Source organism: Vanellus vanellus, assembly GCF_965231255.1.
Source record: "Vanellus vanellus genome assembly, chromosome: 8".
NCBI classification, from domain to species: Eukaryota; Metazoa; Chordata; class Aves; order Charadriiformes; family Charadriidae; genus Vanellus; species Vanellus vanellus.
Window position 1 is genome coordinate 19,556,038 of NC_138913.1, and position 15,125 is coordinate 19,571,162.

Genomic DNA, 15,125 nt, shown 5'->3' on the forward strand with positions numbered 1-15,125 from the left:
AAACACGCAATGTGGAATACTCATCTATGTAGATTGCCCTTAATTTTTGTCCCTGAAGAGGTAAAGTGCAACAGAGCATGTGTCAGGAATTCATCTGCAACTTACATCTACCATCACCAGTGCTCCGAAACCTAAAATGACAGGCTTTTAATGGTAAAAATTCCTACTAAGGAATCATTCTGTTAATACTTTCCAAAATATGTAAGCACCGGAAATTTTCAATAATCCAATCCCAAAACTTCCACCAAATTCAAAAGAAACAAAATTAGTCCTCATATAATCAATCTGCCCCCTTGGAATCAGGACTCTTCATTTCTAACAATATGGTGGCAGCTCTCTAATTTAAAATATACACCTCATTAATTACTATAATGAAAAACAAAGAGGTTTAAATCTAAAAAAATATTTATTTATATTTTGTATACAAAAAAGTCAAAACAGCTGAACAATTATTAGTACTATTTTTTGTGAATATTTAATGGCAAGTATTTCTAACCTCACTTTACAAAAACAAGTGCTTTTAATATTGTAACCATGTTTTTGATTTTACTTATCTTTTTTCACCTGACTAGTGGCTAATCCAGTGGTTTTAAATAATTAAGATAACAGAGCTTAACAGACACAGTAAGTTACACTGAAACTTTTGACCAGACCATTAAAAGATTAGTATGAGGAACCAATGCTACTCCCTCCTCATTTACATCTAATTATTACCTACTGAGAAAAATATGCAAAGTGTATGCAGGTTTTTGATACTTATTTTTAGTGAGCATAGAAAAGTTAGCCTACTATAAAAGTACCTGCTGTTTTATTCTATAGCTGCTGCATATATAGAAAAACAACTGAGACATAAAATTTCCAAGCTTTCTTAAAAAGGAAAATAGACACTCTGAAAAAGTCTAAGTTACTAAATAAAATACATTCTTTGTATGGTATATCCACTTCCCTGTCCATAAAACTCTTAACAAATTATTTCAACTCTAAAGGGAAGCTTTTTTTTTTTAATTTAAAATATAAATATTAAGAAAGGCTTTTGGAAATAATTAGTTACAACTCATTTTTATCACATACAAGCTCTAAAGAAATCAGCATGTTTTAAGGAAGACTGCAACACTAAAGGTTGTATTAAATAACTCCTTGGGGTAAGGACAGCTGCAACGATTTTTCACACAGTTTGCAAGACCGCTGAAAAGCTGAAGCCTAGGCTCTCGTGACCTAGCTATTACCAGCAAAGCAATCTTTGCAAGTGACATTTCACATGCCAATCCCAAAAACAGTCGGTCATCACAGACAGAGACAATTTTGAAAGGAAAAATTGCATAGTTTTACAATTGTATTAAAAAATAAGTAATCTGTGATTACCGATTTTAAAAATCCTTCATCTGTGATGAATGAAGGAAACCTGTTGTCTGAGAATATCAGCAGTCAAAAAGCCAAGGAATTTTTGAAGCTACACAGAAGAAATTCAGAAAAAAAAGAGAAGTTTGGTAAAACCATCAGTCTTCTTCCATATTTAAGGTGCATTAAGACGGAGACAGCCAAAGATCACATTTTGATTCTGATCTCACACGTTTTATGCAAGTTCCAATTTTGATCCTGAACTCGGAAAATCCTCTGCAGTTTGGCAATTAAAAGTAAAAAAAAAAAAAATTGGAAAAATATTACAAATGAATCTGCAGATTACAAACTACAAAATAAATCTGCAAATATTTCGGTAACTCTGAATAGCACTTTACAATTTACATCAACACCTGCCAGTTTCATCATCTCTCAAACCTACGAAGCCTTTGCCTTCTTATTTCCTCTTCCGAATGCTGCTCAGGTGGAAGCCAAAACCCATAGGGTCGCCGCCGTTCATTGTTATACGTTGCTCCCCCAAAATCTACAAGACAATGAAAAACAACTGTTATTTTGTTCTGTCATACAAGAAAAATGCACACGCTTCCTGTAATCCAAAGCATGACAACACAAAGGAAAGAGGGAGATGAATGTTTCCAATTCTGATGGTTTCAGGGCAATCGCAACTTCCAGCAACTGCTTTTAAAGACACTGAAATAAAATTTAAAAAAACCCCCACCACAACACCAAAACACCAAACCAACAAACTACAACCAAACGAACATCTAACAAGTATTAGCCTGGGAGTTCATATTTTTCACGATCCCTACTTTATACCATAAACTCCAGATTGTTAAACTATTTAAACGTCCTCAGTAGTTACTTCTGGCAAAATAAGCTTTTGTTTTTGCTTTCAGTATTGCAGTCCCACATGTGCTGACCCGCACCAGATGCGCATACAACTCCCATCCTTAGCTGGCAGCAAGCAATTTCAGAAATGAACTACACGTGGCAGCTCATCTGGAGAGAGCTGCAAGCAAATTAATCCGAGGAGAAATAGCACACCAAGACCGCAGGTTTTCTGCCCCAGCACCACAGGAGAAGGCAAGAACAGGCGACTCCAGCAACTCTTCAGGATTCACATGAAGTGACGGAGCACAGAAGCGATGAAAAGGCTGCGGTTACGCACCACCTGAACTGAGGGGCTCTGGGAAACAGAAGCGAGAGGCTGCCTCCTCAGCACAGGTACAGCCTGAAGGATAAGCAAATCAGCCTTACAGATAACACAACAGCTTCTGTAACTTTAAACTTTCACCTCAGGGTCTCATTTAAATTAGCTAAAGTGAATATGGAAAACCAAAAGTTAAGAATTGCAGTACTATTATGTTCATTTTGAAGATGAATTTCAAATAGAGCTGTATCCTGTATCAGAAACTGTTTGTAGCAAACACCCGAGGCCAGTGCATGTGCCGTGAGTCAGGAAGTCCACCTTACCAAGGGGCTCTGTCAGTTTCCGATTCCATACAAAAGCATTTTAGTTTGCAGAGTATCCACCAGCAAATGTATGATTTTATGAAACTATTAGAACGCGTTCATAATTTTTCTTTTGTGCTTGCCAAGAAGTCAAACTCTCGGAAAATGCTTCCAGGGATAACTAGAGCTGCTCAGAGTCTGGTAGGCAGCAATATTAACAGCAATGGTTATAAAATGAGATGCCCTGTTTACAAGGATTTTTCAAATTTATATTAATATACAGGAAATTAATTTCATATATATTTTAGTATTTTATCTTCAACTTGTCCCTGTGTCTCAACTTGCTAGAGACAAATTTGAAAAATATTTAAGCTGTTACTCTGGCTCTGAAAACACTATAGAATTTGACAAGTAATTTTCAAAATATTAAAAAAGCTAACATTTCTTGGAAGTCATAGAGCTTGGCACAGGTAACATTAACTGCAATGCTGCTCAATCCGCTTGTCTAAAAAAAATTAGACGTGGGCAGAGTGGTTTTCATTAACAAAAAAAATATTCAGATGAACTGAATGTCCATTTACTAAACTTATTTTCCCCCATTTTACTTTCTTTCTTATACATAAGACATTTTATTTTAAAGGAAAAAAACACATAGTTTTACTGTGTCCTATTGATCATAACCTGCGAAAAACCACTGGCTTACAGTACTTTGTAACCCAATGGACCTTCATTTAGAAGTTAAAAAACTTAAGAGCTTCAAATTGGAAGGCACAACGCAAGGTGGTCAGCGGACATCAGATCTTTTCATAATGGTGCAGAAATATGGCTAGACAAAAACATTAAAAGGCCTCAGAAAGCTCAATAAATCATTTGAAGTCAACATTTATGAACTGTAAACACATACTGGAATACAAAATACATCTATAAATCTTTATCTTATTCATCATCTATGAGTATGGAAGAAATTGTTAAACAACACTGAATTCATTCTAACATTTGCAATAATGTTTATGTTTTCACGGCAAAAAAATTTAGGAGAAAAATCACTGTGATTCTTGATTTTTTTTAAACAGTAAATAATATCTGGGGTGAATAAATGGAAAAGAAAATGATCTTTTATGGTTTTATTTATATATTAATATGGCACCAATTAAAATGCCTCATATTTTCTTAATATTTTGACTTTTGATGGGTATAACTTTTAATATAAATATTAACAATAGCTGAAAGATATAAATTTTGATATATGAAGAGTAGTATACTCAAGACCCTGATCGTACAAATGGCTGCACCATACAGGGTCAAAACTGCACTGTAATGCTGAAGTTTGATTTTATTTTTTTTTAAATCATCATAGTTAGGAAAATATTTGCATTTTTTAAAAAAATATTTTCTTTAGTGAAATTGCCAACTAAATATCAAAGTTTCATTAAAACATTTATTTTTCTATATAGCATCCTTAGTTAGTTTTTATTTAAGAAATCAGATACCACTTACACATTTAAGATAACTACTGGCAGAGTCCCCATAAAATATGCTCAACACTTCAAATATAACTGTGCTTTAATAATCACTAGGAATAGGAAGAGATGTTACAACAAAATATGCAAAGTGCTCCTTTATATGTTGACGCAAAAATGAAAGACTGACAATATATTTTGAAAAGCTTTATGTTCAAGAAAAGATCTTATTTTATATCAAACAATATGGTGAGGAGTGAAGTTGTCTAGATGTGAAGGTTTAAATACATGTATACATTTAATTTATCCTGTTACCTGAAATAGTTCCCTGACACTTTTTCTTTTTCACTACAATAAAATATTAACGAAATAACCCCTTTACCTAACCAAAATATTTATAAGCCACAGTGTTCAGAAATGGTAATTAGGCCACTGTTACTCCTGAAACACCACCTGGACTTCTGAGCAAGAAACAAACACAATCTTTTCAACACACCAGAAAAAAAACTTCAAGACTAGTCAATTTTAAGATTGTATTTAAAGTATTTAAAAAACTACAGTAAGAGAGACAAAACCAAAGGATATAGTACAAAAAAGTTTGAACAAAACACTAACCCTTACATAGCATATTTTTTTAATCAATTTTTATTGAGAACTAGAACTGTGTTCTGTGAATAGAGGAGACCGAGACCCTCCACACCTTTCCTGTCACTCTGTGTAGGGGCTTTTTTGTCACTAAAGTTTGCAGGACTTTGGACCAAAACAAGAAAATCACTGTAATCACAACTGGGTTAACTAAACCTGTATTAGCATAATACAAATAAAGCTTTAATAACCTTAAACATGTTCAACCACATGTTAAACAAATATGCTTATCATGCCTAAAATGCCTACTGTAGTTAGGCATTACAGCACGTTACTCTGAACCTACAGTCCCCATAGGCGTAATGTATAATGCATTGTGCACTGGTTCAAAGGTTACTCGGCGTGTCAAAATCAGACATGTCATTAATCGCAGGCACAGTCTGAAATGAAGGTGACAACACTGACTGTCCTCCCTTTTTAAGTCATTTGTTCCCCACTATGGATGAACAAGCACCTCTCAGTTGAGAAAACGGAGAATGGTTTGCGCTCTGAAGAGCGGAGTCCCTCCTCAGCTTGGAGTGCCATGCTGACCCTGAGCATGTCTGCCCGTCCTCGCTTCCCAGTCTTCCTTCAGCACCTGATCTACATCGAGATTTACATGAGGAGCTGCTTGTATAGTAACCATAATAAAAATTTTGGAAAGATGACTGTAAAACACTTTACGCTGAAGCATGAGACCATTTTTACTATTTAAAAAACAACACAGATTTGCAGATCATAACTCAAATTCACACCCTTTTTCTTGGATTTAAACAATACAGAAAAATAAGAACTATTGAGCAGAAGTCTTCTCAAATCAAAAAGACATAATTAACCAGGGGAATCCCTCAAGAAACTAGGGAGTTTATCATACTGTTTCAGTTACAGTCAAATTCCAAGCTTTGGAAACAAATTACTGGAATTTTCACACAATCATTTTAAAAATTTAACTGCCCAATCCGATAAGGCAGAAAGAAAAGAATACATCTTTATATGAGACTATGGGCCATACCTTAGTGCACATTGGGAGACTTTGCACTGAAAATTCTGCACCTAATATTGGTTCTTCTGATTCCTAAGAAAAACTTCCGGTTTATACCTTAATTATAAAAACTAAAGCAGGTAATAGAACTTAACAGCTTGCTAACCAACTACTCAATTCTGAAATTCCTGAACTTCTGATACAGCAGATACTCATTGCCGCTATCTTATTGAATGATACTTCTGTTTTACAACAAGAAAATATATTCTAAATTCTACACAGAGACAACACATAACATAACCAACAATAAATGCAAGGAGTTAAGACTGTCCTTACTGGACACAAGTCTTTTAAATGAAAGACTCTAATACACATATATTTCAGTTCTGTTCTCATGCAACTCAGGGCACTACTAACTTACAACAGCTGATAATGCCCCAAACTTCCTTAGAGACTTTATGATAGCAAAAGGAAACCTAATAAAGGTCTCAATGTGCCTTTTGGATTCATATTTGAGACATTTAAGAAATAAACCCTGAAATTCCATTTCATCACTGAACTAATGCTGAATAGTTCATCTCACTTGTAACAGGTCATTTGCAAGTAAAAGATTATTTCAAATTAAGTACTATCACACTGAGTATTTTTATAGGACAACCAGGAGAGCAATAGATTATTACTCTTGTTCATTCCTCAACTAAATCACATTTGTTTTGTTAGAAGGCAAACTTGATGAAAACTGGAAAATTAAAAAATTCTAGCTTCTGTTGCTATACCCATCGCATGATATATGTGAAAAAAGATAAGGCATAATCACAACACAAAATTTAAGACTTCTTTTTTATTCTTCCATATGCTATGGATGTTACAGCACAGGCAGCTATCACTACTGGACAAAGAGCAGGAGTTTCTGCTGTGGACATTCACAGCTCGTGTTATACTAGATCACCACTATGGTCCATCTTCAGAAGAGCTCTACCCACCAGAAACTAATTCTAGTCACAAAAACAAATGTCAGAAAGAGAAGAAACGTCAGCAAAGAGTCATGAGTTGATCCTATCTAGGCTTAAGCCTTATCTTTTCCAGAGATTCACATTTGAAGCATCATTTTTGAAAGATCTAATCATCTTGTAGTGAAAAGCAAAGAAGCTAGAGAGTATTACACGCCGAATTGCTTTAAGCAATTCAGAGAGATGCTTGGGGAGCAATTTAATAGTCAAATAGTACAACTTATAACCCATGCAGATCCATAGGTTTTAGTAAAGGATGCCCAAGATGACAGCTGCAGATGTACCACCATTGCTCTCCTCCTTCAAGAAACAGGGAAGAAAAAAAAAAAAAAAAAAAAAAAAAAAAGGAGAGGGCACATATTAGCTTGCAATATTAAATTCACACTTTTAATCGTGCACATACGACTCCATTAGCAAGCAAGGTGGTGATTAAATCATGCGATCTTAGACCCGTGCCCCGCATCTCAGCAGGGAGGCGGCCAGCACTGGGCCGGTGCTCCTGTGGGGCCCGGGGACATCGGTGGCTCACCCAGCAGATGGCACCGGTGTCACGCAGGTTACCATGGAAATTAGGACAAACTCCAGCCAATAAAGCATTCCGCCTTGTAAGCAGAATTAGGGTTATTTTGAAACAGATGGGCTCTAGAGAAGCTGCTGCACTGAATATTAGAGTTGTTTATTGTCTGGCTGGTTTGAAACCCAGGGATTATTTGCCAGCATCTAGCAGTTTCTGTCACATCAGGTTTCATCAAAAGGGAAGCAAAGTGAAAGCCACTGGAATACATATATATTTTTTTCTTTAGTAAACCAGTCCTAAATTCAGAACCTAACTTGCTAACGCACACAGTGCTTTGCAGCAGAATGTCTGTCCTTGCAAGACCAACTGCATAAGCAACATCTTAACCCTGAAGGTGAACAGCTGACACAGCTACCTTCTACACAAGAATCCTCTAAATTTTGCCTATCTTGTTATCAAGTAAAATTTGTCTAGTGTTTTTCTTATTTTATGCATCTGCAACACAACGCTGCCGCACTTGGACATGCGCAACACACTCTTTGAGGCTTTCCACTGTTAACAGTGATCAGCTCAAAGCCCCCTTTCCCCAGATCTTTTTCGCACATCCTCAGCACTTTAAATACTAAAAGACAGTTACCTGACACATGATCTAGAAGAGCAGACAGGAAGAGGTGAAAAAGCTAACATCATTAGATGTCATCACTTAGAGTATTTCATTGGAAAATAGCAAAAAAAAAACCCACCGCAAAACCCAAGACAACTGTTTCCCACAGAAAGCACACAGGTGAAAGGACACACATGGCACCATGGGAATTAGAAGTTCTGGCTACATCAGTCTAACAGATAATTCAGAACTGCCCTTCTGAACATGACATGTGAACCTTCAGCCAAACTCACTGGAAATGCACGCAGAGCACTCCACAAAGCAGCGCATGCATTTCAAAGACCAGAGAGTATGCTGGCCCTGCAATCGAGCCATCCATGCAGTCTTCACCCATCCACTGCCCTCCAATCATCAAGATCAGACATAAGGACAATTTGAAACATGCCATCCTGTCAGTGTAATAATAATACCTGTAGAATCCATGCGAGGTGTGCATTTTTTGCTCCTCTGCATGAAATATAGTGTAAGGAAGAAAAAGCAAGCAGTCATCTTGCAGGGTGAGGCCACACAGACAAAATCTCCATGTGGGGCTTTAGTTCTGCTTGTAGTGCAAGTCACGGGAAGTGTTACATCAAACACGCTCTTTTGATTTTTCCCTCTCTGAAGTAATGGCCTTAGTTTTAGGTTAGATAATAGGATTTGCAAAAGAGTTTCTGTAAGCTTCAGGAAGAATTTATCAAGCTACCAAACGGTGAAAGTCTGACTGGTAGAAATATGCAATTAGGTCCTTGATAAACATCAATGCTGCTAAATAAAAGAAGGTGAGCATAGCAGTAAGTAGCGATGGTATTACAAAGAGCGTGTCTGTATTTTTTTTTCATGCTAGCTTTAGTTGTGTTGAAGAAGAATCGAGAATATTTCAGTTGAACAGGTTACAATTTTCAGTATCGGTATCTGCCCTGGCACTAGGGAATGTGGTACCTATACAAACAACAAACTATACAAACACTGACATACCCATACAAAGCACAAACACTTCTCATTTAAAAAATAAATCCTCTTACTTTTGTAAAAGCTTTATTTTAGAAGTTAATCACAGATGAGTGATAATCTCTTTCCACCACAGTGAGGAGCATACAGCTAACCAAAACATGGAGAGCCCCAATCTGGATGAAACGACTGGACTGTGTCAAGAGGAGAGCCTTCAACAGGTGCCTCAGATATAACCGTTTCATGCCCAAGCGTACACACAGATAATGCTGGCCTGGCTTTCCCAGCCTTTGAAAGGTGTGAAAGACAGGACGTCTACACTGAGCAGAGCCAAGGTTCAGGTAATACGTCACAGTTCATAGCAAACTCATTGTGGGATTTCTTCTTTTTATTGTAACAATGTTTTCTGCAGCCAACAAATTGCTTGCTTGAAGACTCTTAGCCTAGGTCCTTGCAAACGCAGGACTGTTAGGATCATCTCACATAGACACCACCAATTTATACAGCTTAACTGCTTCACTGAATGGTCTGTATTACCATGTCATCCGATTACACAACCAATCACCAGCATCCGTACCTGTGTCATTGTCAACAGAGTAAGAGAAATGCTGTACTGGTTGGCCTAAGAGCTCCCACAGCTGGCAAGCTCTGCCAATCCTTCTTCTAGCAACTGTTTCCAGTCTAAAGATAGCTTATGTAGTCATCAAAGCTAGGATGTTTGTTCAGCCCCTCCAAACCTTTCTTCTAAGAAGTACAGCCAGTATAGAGCATCTGTCTCTGTACCCTTAGGTAACCTTCGTGTGGCTCCCAAAAAGAAGGTTACTTTTCTCCTCCTGAAATGAATAGAACATAAATATGAAAAAATGTATGGGAAGATCACCACATATGGAACCCTCCAGTACAGACCTCCTCAAGAGAAGTGCTGTTGATGTCCTTTGGGTGTCCTAGAATGACATCCTTCAAGAAACAGATCAAGACTGTTACAATAGGTGCAAAAGATTTATAGTTTGTTTATTGATACTACTAAGCAATGGTGGTTTGAAAATACTTGATCAAATGTCACAACAACTTAGAATACTTGCTTGGCTCTCACTGATACCAGTTTCATACAGTGTATTTCTTTCATAAATAGTATAGCCCTGCTAACCATGGTATAATGCCAGGATGTAAGTTCACAAACTGCTCTTGGGCCTGCTACAGATTACACACAATGCACTACATTGCCATGTCTGTGCTAAACACCTGACTTACCTTGCTTTTTAATATAAAATAGCAATGTTTAAAGTGTTCTATTTGAGAAAATGGGAGTTCTCTCAGTTTATAAATATCCAAACACATACATTTTATGGATATAATATATACGGATAAATACAATAGAATATTAACCTGATATTTTTGATGCATATGGAACTGGAAGAAGAAAACTGGAAGGCAGGGAGAAGCTAGAGTTAAATGCCCAGTGTTGCTATAGTTCTTTCTTATCTTCCAGCCAATGAGTAGTCAAGTCTTAAGGTTGGTTTAACCAACTCCCTTCTCATTGATTGAGTTGTACAGAGAATCCTAAGAGAAGGCAGTGCACATGCAACATCATTTTTCCTCCTCATACTTCACAAGGACTTAGGAGGCTTCCAGAAAGAGTTGAGGCAAACCAAACACAGCAGCCTTTTCACTGGTTTATGTTGCAGTAGAAGCCAGACAGAAACTACAATTGAAAAAACCTGTAAACCGGCAAATCTCCTTTTATTCTCTCATCTCTTTCCCTTTGCAAAACGCAGATGTGCTATGCAGTCTGACAGATTTGGCTTTTAGCACTTATCACTGTCCAATTTTTTCCTGCTCAGCTCCAAGCAGACCACATTTAATAGCCTACGCTATTGTTGCTAACGCTGCCCTTTAAGTTTCTGTTAATGTATGAAAGAATTTTGTTATGCTGTGAAGCAAACTATTCTTCCTGGTGCTGGTGCCAACATTCCTCATCTACAGACTTTAACATCGCAAACTGGTGAAGAGAAATGGAAGTCCAACTACTGTTTCTACGTTGTGCTTTGGAATGGCTGACAAAGGAAAAATCAAGTTAGCAGCAAGTTAGTTGTGGCTAATGAATTTAGAAGGAAAGTAATATACAATGAATCCAGATACAACTAGATTGTTAGAAGATCAAGAGAGAGCAATCCAGAGCACAGAGTCTCGCTCACTTGTTTTTAAAAGAAAAGATGATAAAATTGAGAAATACACAAACCCATTCCCTCCAAAACATCTGGTAATTTGTTTTGTTTGGAAGAAGAGATGGCTAAGACTTAATATGGGTATCTGAATCCCTTCATACATGAGGATTTTAAATTTTATTTTAATCATGCCTCAAATTCTTATCTTTGCTGCATCCATATCACCAAAATAACAAACTCTTTTTAAAGGAACAAAAGTTGTTAGAAGCACATTGGTAACATTTTTAGAGTAGGAATCATCAGTCACTGCCTCAGAACAAGCCACATTACTGCATATTCAGATCACGCGTTTTCAAGAAATAATCAACACTATAATGCAGAAGAGGATATAGACCACTGCTGGACTTGATGCCCTTCAGGAAAGAACCAAGTGGGTTAGTTTTATAGCTACCTCGAGCTACCTTTTAGCTGGATACTGAAAATACTACAGAAGAGATGACAAAATAATCTCACTGCATTTTCCAATGATCTAATAATTCTCCAGATGTTAATTCTCCTCAACAAGGCTAAACTCATTATTAAACTTAAAATGGTTGATACATAAAATCAAATAGATCTTTCATTCCCAAGTATTGAAAGGGATTTTCTAACCAACTCAGAAAAACTTTGATGTATACAGACATGCTACTTAACCTGTCTTTAGGCTAAGACAGACAGATGTCTATTCTTCTTCAGATTAGTAAGAAGAAAGCTAAGAATAACTTCAGTTACAAGAATAATTTTGGGGAGGCTGTGTATTTGTCATAATCTAGTAGAAGTCTTTTGTTCAGCTGCAAATAGCAAGGTATCCTTTTCCTTCTTTAATTTATATTTATCTATTTCAAGCATCTGCAGTACATCTTTCACTGAAAAAACTTGGAGACCTCATGTTATTCCATACTCTTTTCTATGCAGTTTCTTCCCTTGGCTGGTTTGTTAGTGTGTATTCACTAGTGCTTAGACATATTTACCAATTCCATCCTCCATATTTAGACATTTGTTATGTTATACAGTTACTTTAGTGACTTATTTTGGTATTCACATGACCTGTATTTTATTCTCCTGGACTGTTTTTGCAGTAAATTGAAGAGACCAAGTAAAGAACACTGTCAAAAATACAGCGAAGTAAAGCACTAAAAATGAGGTCTAAGACATGATATGTTCTTTTCAGTTGTTTTCGAGATCCCCACTTAATTCTTCCTGTTTTCCCCCTCTGACTCTCCAGATGATTCCCATCCTTTTTCAAAAGTGCTAAAAACTTGATGCAGTGCTACATATAAGATCTTATTAGTACTGAACAGCACAGAATTGTGTTTGCAGATAACATGACTATTCACAGCGAGGCAAATGTTATAGAACATGACACTGTTTGTCCGTGTTATGTCACTGGTTATATCCACTAGCACGCAGAACATCAAACAAAATTACTTCCATCTTTTTTGAGGCAGCCTTCCAATTTGCCAAGATAACTCTTAATTCTGATCCTGTGTTCCAGTGTTTCTGCAGCTTTCCTGAGCTGGTATCAGAAGGTACTTACATTGGATGACACCATCCAACTTACAAACAAAAGTAGAATTGCACGTAGGACGGACCATTGCATGTAATCCATACTGCAACACATGCTCTTCTAGTTAATTTTACACCCACCTACTAGTTAAATCAATGCCATATTTCTATTGCTTATTTTTAGAATACTGTGCAAGACAGTAGCAAAGGCCACACTGGTTTCACACAGAGCCCAACTCATATGGTTTCTCCCTTATATACACAACTTATACCTCTTTATTCAGACTAGTTTGCTATGACTGTCATAGCAAATACATACAGCCTTGTTACTTACCTACCTGTAACTTCTCCAGGCATTTACAGTGCTTTTTTTTCTGGAAATTTAAACTGCCTGACTTATATAAAACCTTGGCTCCTTCCATCATCCCAGATGAATACCATGTTTACCTCTTTCTGGTCTACTGCAGCCTCATAGAATATATCAAGTTGGAAGGGACCCATAAGGATCATTGAGTCCAATTGCCTGCTCCTCATAGGGCTACCTAAAACTAAACCATATGACTAAGAACATTGTCCAGATGCTCCTTGAACTCTGACACACTTACTGCCATGACCACTTCCGTGGGGAGGTTGTTCCAGTGACCATCCACCCTCTCAGTGAAGAACCTTTTCCTAATGTCCAATCTGAACTTCCCCTGACACAGCTTTATTGCATTTCCAAATGTCCTATCGCTGATCACCAGAGAGAGATCAGCACCTTCCCCTCCACTGCCTCCCTTATGATGTAGACTGCCCCTCAGTCTTCTCTTCTTCAAGCTGAACAAACCAAGTGACCTCACCTGCTCCACTTCAGTCTTACCCTTGCGGCCTTTCACCATCTTGGTTGCCCTCCTTGGGACACACTCTCATGGTATGATGTCCTCCTTATACTGAAGCACCCAAAACCGTACTGCTTTAACATATCAAAAATCTCCTATTGAGCTCATACTGTGTAAGAGATCTTACATTTCCGCTTATTCAGTTATTAACTTGTTCATCTAAAGAAATAAAGTGGAAAATTAAAAGGAAATCTTCATATTAATCTTCAAAAAACTGAAAAGTAAACAGTGCTAACTAATGAGTCCTAGTAGATCCAAAACCCTGAATACCATCAGGATCAGACATAGTTTTGGCAAATTATTTAATTATAAACAGTAAATCCTTTATTAAATAAGGCAAATAGGCTCTGTTTTTTCATTTAAAACTGTTGTTAAAAGGTATCCAGAAACCTAACTGGTTTTGTGGGTTTTTTTTTCAGCTACATTCTAATTTTCATCCAAACGTTGCTTCACATGAGGTTGATTAAAAAAGTACTAAATAAACGCATTATTCATCCTTTTAGTATCATCAGTCATAACAATGTGTTAAAAAACTGAATTAATGTTTAAGCTATATAATGACCTGAATGAATAAAGACAAGAAGTACCAAGTTATGATGACCTGAATCACCATTCTTCCCTCTTTGAAAAAACACACTCAAAGCTAAATTTAAATTATTTCTGGTTCATCAAACCTAGGTGCTAGCCACACCGTTTCATGTATTACAGGATATAAATGGTACTATGTATCCTCTGCCAAGTCACTGAAAGACTTAACGAGTGCAGACGTTCACTACCACCTTGCAATGCTCCAACAGTGAACCATATCTGAAATCCCTGAGGCTATGATGTCTAATGAATCCTTTGCAGAAAGGGCCGTATCTGTCCATACTTAATCTTGCAAAATGTAACTAACTGCATTAGCAAAACTTCTCGAGCTAATGAAACTAAGACTTTTTGATCAGAGCTGACTCATGTCCAACCAGCTTTCAGGGTTAGCTGAGCTTGGTCACCTATCTCTACAAGATTGTACAGCCACATATAGATTGAGTATGAAAGACAAAATATTCCTGAATATTCCTTTTGAGCATAATCCCAAAACCTACTGCTGCAGACTGACAATAGCAGGGATCTATGTAATGCTCAAAGTAATTACAGATTTATTTTTAAATGCAAGCTAGAGACTTCAGACAGAAAACAAAAAGTATAGAAGAGAAGCAAGCCAGAACACAGTTGGCCTTATGACCACAAGGATGCAACCACAATGTTGGCCAACAAGAGACAATGTGGAGATATATCGTTTTCTTGAAACTACAAGAAATTACTACTTTATTCAGTCAGACATCAGAAAAAGGTTCAGAACATCATTTTTAAGATAGTCCCAATGAACAAAATGTAAACTATACCCAGTCTATAGAATTAATCCAATGATAAAAAACCCAAGAATTAAAATAGTAAATCATGGGTAAAGCCAAGATTAGGAATATACACTGACCTCAGTTTACGACTAAAAGCATCCCCAGACTAAATTTATTAACATTCATAAGAACCTTAGTATAT

The 15,125-nt window shown here is 36.8% G+C and overlaps 1 protein-coding gene across 1 annotated transcript in view; it reads right to left on the reverse strand.

The window, feature by feature from the left end:
* Positions 1-1,628: 1,628 nt before the first annotated feature.
* RHBDD1 (rhomboid domain containing 1) overlaps positions 1,629-15,125 on the reverse strand; it is a 49,001-nt gene continuing 35,504 nt past the window's right edge. The window contains exon 7 of the mRNA XM_082487315.1: positions 1,629-1,882. Within this exon, the coding sequence (XP_082343441.1) occupies positions 1,764-1,882 (119 nt within the window). The 3' untranslated portion in view covers positions 1,629-1,763. The remainder of the gene's footprint in view (positions 1,883-15,125) is intronic.